The sequence below is a fragment of the Microtus ochrogaster genome, unplaced genomic scaffold, assembly GCF_000317375.1.
Source record: "Microtus ochrogaster isolate Prairie Vole_2 unplaced genomic scaffold, MicOch1.0 UNK16, whole genome shotgun sequence".
Classification (NCBI taxonomy): Eukaryota; Metazoa; Chordata; class Mammalia; order Rodentia; family Cricetidae; genus Microtus; species Microtus ochrogaster.
Window position 1 is genome coordinate 2,809,816 of NW_004949114.1, and position 13,571 is coordinate 2,823,386.

Genomic DNA, 13,571 nt, shown 5'->3' on the forward strand with positions numbered 1-13,571 from the left:
GGTGGTGGCGCACGCCTTTAATCCCAGCACTCGGGAGGCAGAGGCAGGCGGATCTCTGTGAGTTCGAGACCAGCCTGGTCTATAGAGCTAGTTCCAGGACAGGCTCCAAAACCACAGAGAAACCCTGTCTCGAGAAACCAAAAAAAAAAAAGAATGAGAGAATGAAAAATAGTTTTTGGAGCTGGAGGGGTGACTCAGTGGTTAAGAGCACTGTTCTTTAGAGGTCCTGAGTTCAATTCCCAGCAACCACATGGTGCCTCACAATCACCTATAACTATGGTCCCATGGGATCTTATTCCCTCTTCTGGTGTTCAGATGTACATGTAGACAAAACAGCCATATACATAAAGTACATAATTAAGTAGAAAAGCATTTGGGGATGATATCCTGCTGTGTCTGGCTCTCTTATCTGCACAGGCCACAGACAAATACAGGCACCCAGTTTTTTAATTTATATGTTGTTCTGTATTAACCATGAAAAACTTAATGGTCTTAACATTAATATTAATATTCTTAATTCCAGAGACTAGGTTTCCTGGTTTCATCTATTCCTGGTAATTGAATCTATTATTTGATCTATATTAGGTAGATATGGTGAGAACGGGTATCTGACATGGGATGTCTAAACTTGACTTTTCAGCATTTTTTAAAATTATTATCTAGGCTTTTTTTTTATTGTTTGGCTGGCTGTTTTTTGTTTTTTGTCTCATATAGTAGTACAGACTGATCTCAAGACTGGGTGTGCAGCCGAGGATGACCCGATCACCTGCCTCAGTCTTGTGGGATTGCATGGGTATCAGTGCCAGTGTTTGCTGCATGCACCCTACCAGTTAGAATCTATCCATACCAATACTAACTCAAAGTTTTGTGAGTTTTTCTTTTAATATTTATTTTTAATTATGTGTTTGTACATGTGTGTGGGGGGGGTATATACATGTATCTGTAGCGCAAATCTAATTGCTCTTAATAATAAAAACCTTGAGTCAGATAGGTCAGAGAAGCAGAGCAGCCACTGGGTCTTACGTCTACAAAATCCTCAGACCGAAAGGGCAGCCTGTCTCTACACGTTCTCAGATTGACTGCCATCGATTCGAAACCTCAAACTAAATGCTGAGCTCCTGTCTCCTCCTGCCTTGTTTTCCTCTCCACCCAGCCACACCCCTCCTGTCTCCACCTCCCTACTAAATGATCTGATTTTTGCTTTGTGAGGAATTTCACTGTTGGGGTCGGGGGAGGTACTTTGGGAGGTTTTGTTTGTTTTTAGCACAGACTCTGATGAACTTTTCCCTCTGCATTTAACTAATATGGTAAATGAAATGCAGTTGCTTTCTGTAAATGTATTTCTTATAGTCAGAAACACCTGCTTTTATCCCACTTTTCAAATTATTGACAAGAAACGTGTAGCGCTGTTGTGTTCAAGAGATTGAGGAATAGATTTAGAATTTAAATCCAGGAACAAAATACTTCATCAAAGTCTCCAAATACTGAGGCTGGGGAAATAGCTCATCAGTTAAAATGCCAGAACCCATATAAGCCTGAGGTAGACAGCAGCCTGCCTGTAACGCCATCCTTAGCAGGTAGAGACGGGGGTTCTTCATAGCAAGCTGGTAAGCAAAACTGTCAGTATTACAAGCTGTGAGTTTGAGAAATCCTACTTCCATTATTAAGGTGTGTGACCAATTGAGGGTGGTCCCAACATCAGCCTCACTCAGACCAGCACATTTATGCATCTGCCCACACAAACATGTGCCTCCACACATGTGTGCATCTGCCCACACAAACATGTGCCTCCACACATGTGTGCATCTGCCCACACAACATGTGCCTCCACACATGCAGATCAACATGTACACCACAAACATAAAATTAAAATTTTGTGCGCTGCTTTAATTTTTGGAAAGAAATGATTTAATTACTTTAAAACACTGTTTTGAAATAAGTCTACATCTTTGTGTTTCTTTTTTTTTCTTTTTTTAAAATTTATTTATTAATTGTATATACAGCATCTGCCTGCATCCCTGCAGGCCAGAAGAGGGCACCAGATCTCGTTATAGATGGTTGTGAGCCACCATGTGGTTGCTGGGAATTGAACTCAGGACCTCTGGAAGAACAGTCAGTGCTCTTAACCTCTGAGCCATCTCTCAGCCCATAGATCTACATCTTTGAACTCACCACTAAGCACCATTTTAAATCTAGCACAAATTAGTTTGTTTTTCCATGGTTAATTCAAAGATGTTTGTAGCATTGGAAACATCAGACATTTTGCTCATTTAAATAATTCCTAATTAGTGAGTGTTTATTATTGAATTCCAAATAAGGTATATCGTATATAAATTTGTAAAAAAAAAAAACCTTTAATATGAATTTAGATGAAAGAAATAAATTTGTCTGGCCAGATTACTGGTTTCCTTGTTTTCTTTTTCGTTTATTTATTTTGAGACAAGTCTTACTATATTGTTTTGGCCGACCTGGAATTTACTGTATAAACCAGGCTAATCTGCCTCTACCTCCAGAGTTCCGGAATCAAAGTTATATATATGTCATGATGCTTAATCCGTGTGTTCTTTCTAATTCATATTTACACCATGAAAATTAATTAATTTATTTATTTATTTATTTATTTATATATCTATTTTTTTTTGGTTTTTCGAGACAGGGTTTCTCTGTGGTTTTGGAGCCTGTCCTGGAACTAGCTCTTGTAGACCAGGCTGGTCTCGAACTCACAGAGATCTGCCTGCCTCTACCTCCCAAGTGCTGGGATTAAAGGCGTGCGCCACCACCGCCCAGCATGAAAATTTATTTTTTTTGAAATAATTAAGGCCTCCTCAATGAAGTAGTTAGGTTGAATCTTGTTTTCATGGTGAGCGTATGGGTGTTAGATTTTTTTTTTTTGTTTGTTTGTTTGTTGTGTTTTAGTTTTATAAGACAGGGTTTCTCTTTGTAGCTCTGGCTGTCCTGGTTCTCGCTCGGCAGTCCAGACTTGCCTCAAATTTACAGAAGTCTGCCTGCCTTTGTCTCCATAGAGTACTGGAGTTAAAGGCATGTGCCACCACCACCTGGCAGGTTTTTGAATTTTTTTTTTTTTTTTTTTTGAGACAGTAGAATCTCACTATATATCCCTGCTGGTCTGGAGCTCCTATGGAGCCCACCAGGTTGGCCTCAACTCACAGAGATCCATCTATCTCTGACTGCCACCACGCCCAGCTTTTTTTTTTCCTCTTTTAAATTTGTTTACAATTTCTTCTTCAACTTAGAGTGAGGGTGTATTGCTCTGTGTGCTTATGTACTTATGCACATGTGTTTGCCTTTGGTAGCTTCCAGGGACCTAGTTCAGGTCTTCAAGCTTGCTCAGCAAACTTTTTCATTCACAGAGTCATCTCATGGCTGTGTATTTGTGATTCTTCTACTTTTCTACACACAGAGACACTATCTGTGGCAGTTTTCTCTTGATTCTGATAGCTTGACCGTTTGACTCCTTGCTTACTCCCAGTTATCTGTGAAAATAGCATTCTTTTTTTTTTTCAGTAGATTTAATCAAGATTTTTTTTTAAGCAACCTTATGACAGCTATTTGGTCTTCACTTATTTTTGTGGATACTATGCTCTTAGATTATTGTTCATAATTCATTTGTGTTCTTTTTTGCCTTTTCAATCTTCTGACATTCTTGCACTTTTTCTTGCTATGTGCATACCATCTAGACCATCTTCCCCTTTTTGCCTTCATTGATACAAATATTTTCTGAAAGTCTTGTCTTATAAGTTTTTGAAATAATGGACTAATGGCCGGGCGATGGTGGCGCACGCCTTTAATCCCAGCACTCGGGAGGCAGAGGCAGGTGGATCTCTGTGAGTTCGAGACCAGCCTGGTCTAGAAGAGCTAGTTCCAGGACAGGCTCCAAAGCCACAGAGAAACCCTGTCTCGAAAAACCAAAAAAAAAAAAAAAAGTTTATCAAATAATGGACTAATGGCCGGGCGATGGTGGCGCACGCCTTTAATCCCAGCACTCGGGAGGCAGAGGCAGGCGGATCTCTGTGAGTTCGAGACCAGCCTGGTCTACAGAGCTAGTTCCAGGACAGGCTCCAAAGCCACAGAGAAACCCTGTCTCGAAAAACCAAAAAAAAAAAAAATAATAATAATAATGGACTAATGAAACTCAAAAATACTGTAGTTCAAATGACTTTTGAGGTTTCTTTATATATCCGAGTTTATTTTCGCTTCTTACATCCCTCTGTGTATCCTAGTTTGTGAGACCTCGGGCTTCCTCCTTGGTAGCACTCTGCTGTCTTCATTATCAGCAGGCATTAGGAACTGACTCCTGGAATCACTATACCTTTATTATAAGTCCAGTTTTAGTTAAGCATATGTTCTCTTCTTTCTGTGTAATTAATGCTTTACTTATGTGTATGTAGTTCTAAACATGTTTCTAGGCTGTGGGCTGAGTACTGAGACCCCAGCAATATTCCTAATTAAAAATTCTATGAAGTGAAGAATTTCCATCTATATTCCTTTGTTCTAAATTGAAATGAGAAATGATGGAAACTTACTTATTTCTATTTGTGTGTGTTTGTGCACTTTTTTTGAGGTGGTATCACATTTTCTTGAGCTTAAATTCATATAAACAGACCTTGTTTTGTGGAATAAAGTCTTTGCATATCTTTGCTGGCAAATCTTACCTCACTATAAGTGAAACTGAGTAATGCTTTCCCCAAGCTGGATACAACAAAGTCATAACTCCAGTTAGAAGATAATTGGGAATTAGAAGCACAAAAAATAAATAGGGGAAGCAGAAAACTGCTTTGTCCTTTGTTAAGGAACTAAACAGAAAGCTGGACACCTGGATCCAATTAGTATCTTGGTACATCTGATATTATTGCTGTGGCTTAGATATCAGTCCATTCCTAGAGAAACTAAGATTCTTTAAAAAGATTCTTTTCAGATGACTTTCTATCTTGCAAGTTCTTCCCTGCCCTGGGTGTCCTTGTTTCTGGAGGACATCTGAATTGTGTTCACTTTACAGTTAAGGTAGATGTTGATAGCTGTAGGTTAGTTTCTTTTTTTTGTTTGTTTTTTGAAACAGGGTTTCTCTGTAGCTTTGGAGCCTGTCCTGGAACTAGCTCTTTAGACTAGGCAGGCCTAGAACTCACAGAGATCCTCCTGCCTCTGCCTCCTGAGTGCTGGGATTAAAGGCGTGCGCCACCACTGCGAGGCCTATAGGTTACTTTCAACTCCTGCCTAGAGTTTGTTTCTGCTTTCCTTAAATTCTTATTTTAAAATTGAACATTCACTTAAATGTGTTAGTTACTTATGTTTTTAACATCTAAAATATTTTTTACAATAATGGTGAATTTTCAGCTTAGTGAAACACAGGTCATTGACATTCTCTCCCCACGAGAAGAGTAGCGTGCCCAGTATCAGGACCCTCTTCCTGCGTAGTCGTCACTAACACCTATAAGCCACATTGAATTTTGTAAGGTGACATTACATTTACTATACCATTTGGGACTTAAAACGGTCTTACGGATTAGAGTGCTTTAATAAGCCAGATTAAAGCATGTTGATTTGCTTTGCTCCTGATCCTTAAATTACTAAAGATGGAACAATCAAACCCAGGTTACTTTTCTCCATACTTACTTGACACCGTCCTGCACTCCACTCTGCATTTTGTTTTGTCTTATGTTTGGACATACAGATATGTTGGGGTCTCTGCTGGAAGAGACATGTTAGTTCTTTCTGGATATTCTCCTATTCTTTCCTAATTACTGAACTGTATAATGGAAGTTAACAAGGTAGTAAGTTTATATAGTTGATAAACTTATAGGCCAGTCTTCACATACTTCATGCATCTTTAGCAGGTTGCTTCTTGCTCAAAAGTTACAGCACTGCTTTCCAGTCTTAACTCTGTTTACTTTAAATTGTTGGGCATTGTTTTTCCCCCAGGTATTCTCATCTCTTACTGCACCTGCTAGCATTGCTTTTGAGCATATCTCATGGATATAACTTTATTCTCTAAATATGCAGTATTGTTAAGAATACCTCTACTCTGAGCAGGGGATTTGAACACACTTCTACAAATGAAAAATGATAGCTCCCTGAATTTTTATTCCAGCCAACTATTTCATTCTAATGATACTTTGCTGGCCTCCATTACTTTCAGAAAATGAAATATGGCTCAGAAGCTAAGTGAGCTAAGCCATCTCTCTCTCAATTGTTTCAATTTCTCAGGAATTGCTGTACAATGCTGCCAATAACGATCTCCGGGGATCTGACCCCTATTCCACCTCCCACTGCCTCCTAAGCAGCTCCAGATGCCACCAAAAGAAGGAGCTTTGAAGAAAGTGCCTGTACCCTCTTTACCCTGAGGTGGGTGAGGCCAGGCAGGGTGGTTCTCAGGATACCCTGATGATCAAAGGTATAGTTGAAGCCTCCATGAAGACTTTGAAGATGACCAAAACATTTGGGGAAAGTTACCAAACTGAAGATGGAGCTCAAGAGCAGACAGCACAAATACCATCTGAAGTGTTGTATGTGATGACACACACAACCTTAAACAAGCTCCTGTTCTCTGATCTATTTCCTCCCACCTCCACAGTCTGGCCAAACACCAACCATGAAAATTCCCCCGATGGATGTTAGTTTATGACTGAGAGAAAACTATTAAAAGTGCTCTTCAGTTCCTTTCTTCCCTGGCTCTTAATCTACCTTGTTTCCCATTCATCAGGAATACTAATAGAGCGCAGTGACATCTCAAGCGTCTTGGCCACTGTTGTCTTCTAACTTGGCTACATGCCTCACTAGGAAGAATATATCTGTCCTTATATGAAATCTTAGGAATTAATTCTTAGTCTTCACTGATGCCTTGCCTTTTTACTTCTTAGATGTTTTATTTTATCATACTATTAGCTCTGTAGTAGACATTCTGAGCCAGCACCATGGGGATTTACTGTACTGTTTTCAAAAGTCCCTTTTTATATCTCTTTGGAATTCAAAAGTAAACTATCTTTGTAGATCTTTGATCTCATCACTGTGTTGTAGAAGTAGGGTGCACTGTCCAGTATCTGACTTCTCAATACTGCCAGTAGCTTACAAAAATAATAATTCCACTGGTGTTGCTTAAGAAACTAATTAAACCGGGCGGTGGTGGTGGCGCATGCCTTTTATCCCAGCCCTGGAGAGGCAGAGGCAGGCGGATCTCTGTGAGTTCGAGGCCAGCCTGGTCTATAGAGTAAGTTCCAAGACAGGCTCCAAAGCTACAGAGAAACTCTGTCTTGAAAAAACAAAAAGAAGAAAGAAAGTAATTAAACAAAACAGGTCATATTTTTTTCTCCTAGAGGAAGGAAAACCATAGAAACTTAGCTCTGTTTCGTCTGTTCTGTGTTGTCCTTCAAAAATTAAATTCTGAGCACTTGGGAGGCAGAGGCAGGCGGATCTCTGTGAGTTCGAGACCAGCCTGGTCTACAAGAGCTAGTTCCAGGACAGGCTCCAAAACCACAGAGAAACCCTGTCTCGAAAAACAAAAACAAAACAAAACAAAAAAAAATTAAATTCTGTCTTCATTAGAGAGTTAAGTCCTAGAGGCAGTTCCACATAGTCTCCTCTTCAAGCCTTTAATTTCTTTTGTGCCTCCAATTATATGTTAAAGCTTATTTTACATACAAAAGTGAATGATTTAGAGTGCTTCTAATTCTTTTGACAAAAAATTGATGTTATGTGTTTTAAACAGTTGGCTTTTTAGGTTAGTATGAAAGAAGTGTTAGAAACAAGAATATTTGTATAGGAAAATAATCGTTCCTGAGCATCATTGTTTCTCCTGCAAAGAGATGCACTGAATTATGTGCTGCACCAGTGTGTGGTTTTGCTAAAATTATTAGACTTTTTAAAGGAAAATTGTTTTTATGACATTTTATAGCTATAAACTAAGTAACCATAAGTGTATACCATTAAAGATGTATCCCACAAATAAATTTATAACCAGTTCTTTCAGAATTTTCTATAGAAGAAAACAGAATGTGAAAATTACTTTGTGAATTGGATAAGATGATGGACTTCACCTGGTGTGGTCATGGTGCACTTTTTTAATCCCAGCACCCAGGAGGCAGGGGCAGGCGGATCTCTGTGAGTTCAACACCTGCCTGGTCTACAGAGCGAATGCCAGGACAATCAGAGTTACACAGAGAAACCCTGTCTCAAAAAAATGACGATGAACTTGAGGTCTAAGCTTCTACTTTTTATCTATTATTATGAGTCTATTAAATGAGATACCTAAGTTGGATATGTCTTTCTCACATCAGTTATTTCTGAATTACTTGTATTATGTTTTATTGGTTTATATGATGAGCTTTAATAAAAAATAAGGAGCAGGTTAGACTATCCATTTTTATCAGTAAGTATTTTATAGTGATGAAACAAAAATCATAATTTAGGGCTGGAGAGATGGCTCAGTGGTTAAGAGCATTGCCTGCTCTTCCAAAGGTCCTGAGTTCAATTTCCAGCAACCACATGGTGGCTCACAACCATCTGGAATGAGGTCTGGTGCCCTCCTCTGGCCTGCAGACATACGTACAGACAGAATATTGTATACATAATAAATAAATAAATATTTTTTTAAAAAATCATAATTTATTTTTATCTTACCATTGAAACTAGAGTTCTGTTTCTCTGCTGTTATATAAATTCTGTGAGACATGGGAAATTGTGTCAGTAACATCTGGCATGGTTTATCTGCTTGTTTTCTTCTTGTGAGCTTACATGTCGTATTGCTGCAGGGAATGGCAATGGTAGCAGCTGAAATTCGCTGTTCTATCACAGCACGATCTGATAAACACTTCACGTAGTCTTGGATTGACTAGCGTTTCTTTGTTTTTCTTCCAAGGTTCCCAGTCAACTTCAGATAAACCTTCCCAGCGGTCTTCAGAAAGCACAAATTGTAGCCCTACCCGTAAAAGGTCTTTATCTGAGAGTATATCTTCAGCAGGTAAGTGCTATTGTTTTATTACCTGCTATTTAATGAATATCTAAAGCAAACAAAAAATGGTCTTTTCATCTCAGTGTCAGTGATAATGTATAATGGGAAAATTCAGTCGTTTTACTTTTAAAAATTGAAATGAGGGCACTGGAGTGATGGCTCAGCAGTGGAGAGCATGTGCTGTTGCTGCACAAGGACTTGTCAGCACTGGCCTCCACGGGGACCTGTCCATGTGCACATACTTAACACAACATACATGACACACTCACAATTTTTTGAATTGAAATGATGTAAAATAGTGTATTCTGTAATAATATGGCTTGAAGCTCTTTAATAAATGATTGTTGTTGTGAGTATATTGGCACTTGCCTATAATCTCAACAATTGGGAGACAGAAGCAGGATTAGGAGTTCAAGGTCATCCATGAAATATTTAAAGATAAATCTCTCAAATATACACATTAAGTATTTAAATTTAAAAAAGGTAAGCTGGTAATCCCAGCACTAATTTGGGGCCAACTTTGGCTACATTATATGATAATAATAAGGTTCAGAATTACAGCTCAGTTGATAAAGAGTGCTTTTCTCGCCTTTATGTACCCCTGCTGTCTTTCCCCAACATTGCAGTTTATATGGAGCTTACCTAGGTTACATAAGACAATATCAAAAGACTAATAAGGAAGCATATTTCATTGTTTTAGATAAATAACTCTTAAGATGACAATGAAGATAAATGTCATTAAGATGACAATTCTCTAAACCAGTTTATATGTGTAATGTGGTCTTTTTGAAATTCATTTGAAATGATGGGCTTTGCCGGGCGATGGTGGCGCACGCCTGTAATCCCAGCACTCAGGAGGCAGAGGCAGGCGGATCTCTGAGTTCGAGACCAGCCTGGTCTACCAAGGGAGTTCCAGGACAGACTCCAAAACCCTGTCTCGAAAAACCAAAAAAAATAAAAATAAAAATAAAAAAATGATGGGCTTATTCTGTAACTCCTGGGGTTAAGGCTTTTATCAACAGCACACTATGGCAAATGTATACAATATATATTTGTTGCATTTTTATATATTATGTGTGTGCTTGCTCGTGGTGCACACATGTCACATCGCAAATATGGAGGTCAGAGAACAACTTCCCAAATTGTTCGGATGTTTGTCCTGTGGAACCTGAGACTGAGCACACTGAACACAGGCTGCAAGTGTATTTACTGCTGAGTCATCTCACAGGTACTGATAAGATTTATATAGTGCCTAGCAGATGTGGTGGCTCATGCCTGTAACTGCAGTACTTGGGAGGCTGAACCAAGGGGTTTTCCAAGATTTCAAAGCCAGCCTGAAATACAGAGACCTCGTCTTAAAAAGCATAAAAGTGAGGCGGGCAGTGGTGGTACATGCTTTCAATTCCAGCACTTGGGAAACAGAGGCCAGCAGATCTCTTTGAGTTCAAGGCCAGCCTGGTCTACAGAGAGAATTCTTCGACAGTTTAGAATACCTAGGCTACATAAAGAAACCCTTTCTCGAAAAACAAAATAAGGCCAGGCGGTGGTGGCACACCTCTAATCCCACCAGTTCAGAGTCAGAGTTGTAGTCAGCCTGGTCTACAGAGGGAGTTCCAGGATAGCCAGGGCTACAAGAAAGTAGTCCTTCAGGCTTCAGGCTTCAGCTAGTGTATTGGTGAAATCTTTCCTGAAGATAAGTTCCTCCTCTGGTTGACCAATGGCCCCAGCCATTTCCTTCCTTACATTTAGATCTCTGTGACGGAATACTGTTCCAGTGATAACCAAGGTAGCCGCTGCCGCCGCCACCACCACCACCACCACTGGGGCTCATCTACTTGAATATTTGGTTTCCAGTGATCGGAACTGTGGGTGAATGTGTTACACCTTTGGAGTTGCAGAGATACCCTGATGTATCGGGAAGCCAGGCTATACTGGAGGGATAGGGCCGCAATAGGACAGCTCAGCTCTAGAGAGTAGAGCCACAACAGGACAGCTCTGCTCCGTTCCCTTAAGGGAAAACGTCTTAACAGAGCTGTCTGCTTCTTCTCTGGTCTAAGATGTTAATTCTTTTGCTAACACTGTTCTATAAGGGAAGCCCCTGCAGAAATGTAGCCATCTCACCGGGCGGTGGTGGCGCATGCCTTTAATCCCAGCACTCGGGAGGCAAAGGCAGGCAGATCTCTGTGAGTTTGAGACCAGCCTGGTCTATGAGAGCTAGTTCCAGGACAGACTCCAAAGCCACAGAGAAACCCTGTCTTGAAAAAACCAAAAAAAAAAAAAAAGAAATGTAGCCATCTCTTCTGACAACTGCTAAAAGTTGTTACTTTTTTTCTGCTTTTCCTTGCTCAGCCCCCCTTAAGGAACGACCTAGCAAGGTTCTTCTTTCTGTTCTGTTCCTCCTTGCTCAGTGCTCAGTGATTGTTTGGTTTCCTGCTCCAGTTGTCCCTTTTACTCTATAGGAACTATCTGGTAAAGGGTAGGAAGTGTATTCTTGTTGTAGGAAGTGTGTCACTTGGGTTGGGCTCAGTCTCTTGTTCTCTGCCCCCATTTTGTGGATAAGATGTAAACTCTTAGCTACTGCTCCAGTTCCATTCTTGCCTGCCGCCATGCTCCCCACCATGTTGGACTAACCCTCTGAAACTAAGCTTTCTTACGCTTTCTTTTATAGGCTGCCTTGGTCATGGTGTCTCCTCACAGCAATAGAACAGTAACTAAGATACCCCTTTAATCCTAACACTTGGAAAACAGAAGCAGCCAGATCTATGTGAGTTGAAGGCTAGCCAGGTCTTCATAGTGAAACTCTATCTCTAAGAAAAGAATATCCATCCCTGCCAGGACTATAAACATACAGTATGCTTTATTGAAGCAGAAAGTCTGGAAATAGAGCCTTTGAGTTTATGTTGTTGATATAGATATAAGTCTCCAGGCTTGATGATCTGAATCACAATAACTATATTTTAAAAAAAAATTTTAAAGACCAGAAATAGTTACTCCTAATATACTTCCTTTAAAAATATTTTCATTATATTTATTTATTGTATGTGTTTTTGTCACAAGGGCACAGGACAGAGGTCAAAGGACAACTTATAGAAATCAGTTATGCCTTTTTGTTTCTTATTATTTTATTTATTTATTCATTTATTTATTTTGTGGGTCCCAGGGATGGAGCTCAGACCTGGCAACAAGTGCTTTTAACCACTGACCTGTCTGTATGACCTTATGCATTGACTTTTGGTTCATTTTTTTTTTTTGTTTTTGTTTTTTTTTTTTTGTTAGTTTTTCGAGACAGGGTTTCTCTGTGGTTTTGGAGCCATTTGTTTGTTTTTTATGAAGGGGTTGGTGAGATGTTTTTTCAGGCTGTCATAGAGTCATTGTGTAACCCAGCCTGGGCTAGAAATCAAAGAAATCCTATCTCAGCCTCAGAAATTCTGGGTTTTCAGCCACCACTCATGTCCTTTCAGTTCATTCTTCTCAAACATGATTCTAATGTTATAAAGACAGTCTTTTTAACAGAAATGAAAAACAGCTAGATGGCTTTATAAAGAGAGAGGACCATTGACTGTAGACCACGGGAATTTTAACTTGAAATATAGGTTTCTGTGAACTTTCTAAAACCATAAAACTTGAGCATATAGGAGAAAAATCTTCATGATAGACAGATCGTGGCACTCTGGAGGCTGAGTAAGAGGGTCACTGTGCAGTTAACAGCAACCTGGAGTAATGGAGAGTTCCAGTCTTTTGCATAGTATTATGACGTTAGCCTCTAACCCCAGGAGTGGAGAGTTGAGATGGGAGGGTCAGGAATTCAGGGCCGACCTCAACGATGTAATGTTTTATTTTGAAGCTGGCCTTCACTACTTGAGTCCCCATCTCAACAATGAAAAAGGGGGGGGGGGGATAAAAGAAAAGAAAGAAGAAACATTTTTAGTGGTCATGGATATGAGCACACCAAAATTTCAGTGTTTGGGAGACACTCTTTTCATTCCCTGCTACTCCAGAGGCTAACATGTACATGCCTATGCAGGACCTTAGGCTTAAGCCTCAATAGTTAGGGAAAAATAATGAAAGGAGTAATATTTCCTTTACCAAAACCAAACATTTTGTTGTTGGTTAGGGCTGATATTGCTGTCGCTATCAGTGAAGAGGTAGATGCTGGTGGTCAAGGCCAGCCTGGGTTACAGGAGACCTAAAACCAAGGAGCTAAGTCTTAGGAAGCTGAGAGATGGCACAAAAGGGTGGGGAAGCAGGCCTGGGTGGCCAGCAGAGAACCACGTCACCCAGCACTCTGAAGGAGGAGGCAGATAAATCTGTGAGTTAAGGGGCAGCTTGGGTTATAGAGCCTGTCTCAATTTAAGAAAAAGAAAAAGCCGGGCAGTGGTGGCGCACACCTTTAATCCCAACACTTGGGGGGCAGTGGCAGGTGGATCTCTGTGAGTTTGAGGTCAGCCTGGTCTACAGAGCGAGTTCCAGGACAGGCACCAAAGCTACAGAGAAACCCTGTCTTGAAAAAAAGAAAAAGAGCCAGGCGGTGGTGGCGCACGCCTTTAATCCCAGCACTCGGGAGGCAGAGGCAGGTGGATCTCTGTGAGTTCGAGGCCAGCCTGGTCTA

The 13,571-nt window shown here is 40.1% G+C and overlaps 1 protein-coding gene across 5 annotated transcripts in view; it reads left to right on the forward strand.

The window, feature by feature from the left end:
* The window catches only part of Ash1l (ASH1 like histone lysine methyltransferase), a 162,722-nt gene that overhangs the window by 46,825 nt on the left and 102,326 nt on the right, over positions 1 to 13,571 (forward strand). For all 5 annotated transcript variants that reach the window (XR_003378742.1, XM_005367130.3, XM_013353766.2 and 2 more), the window contains exon 4: positions 8,870 to 8,971. Coding sequence is in view for 4 of the 5 variants with exons in the window: in XM_005367130.3 (XP_005367187.1) it covers positions 8,870 to 8,971 (102 nt within the window). In the remaining variant the exon portion in view is untranslated. The remainder of the gene's footprint in view (positions 1 to 8,869; positions 8,972 to 13,571) is intronic.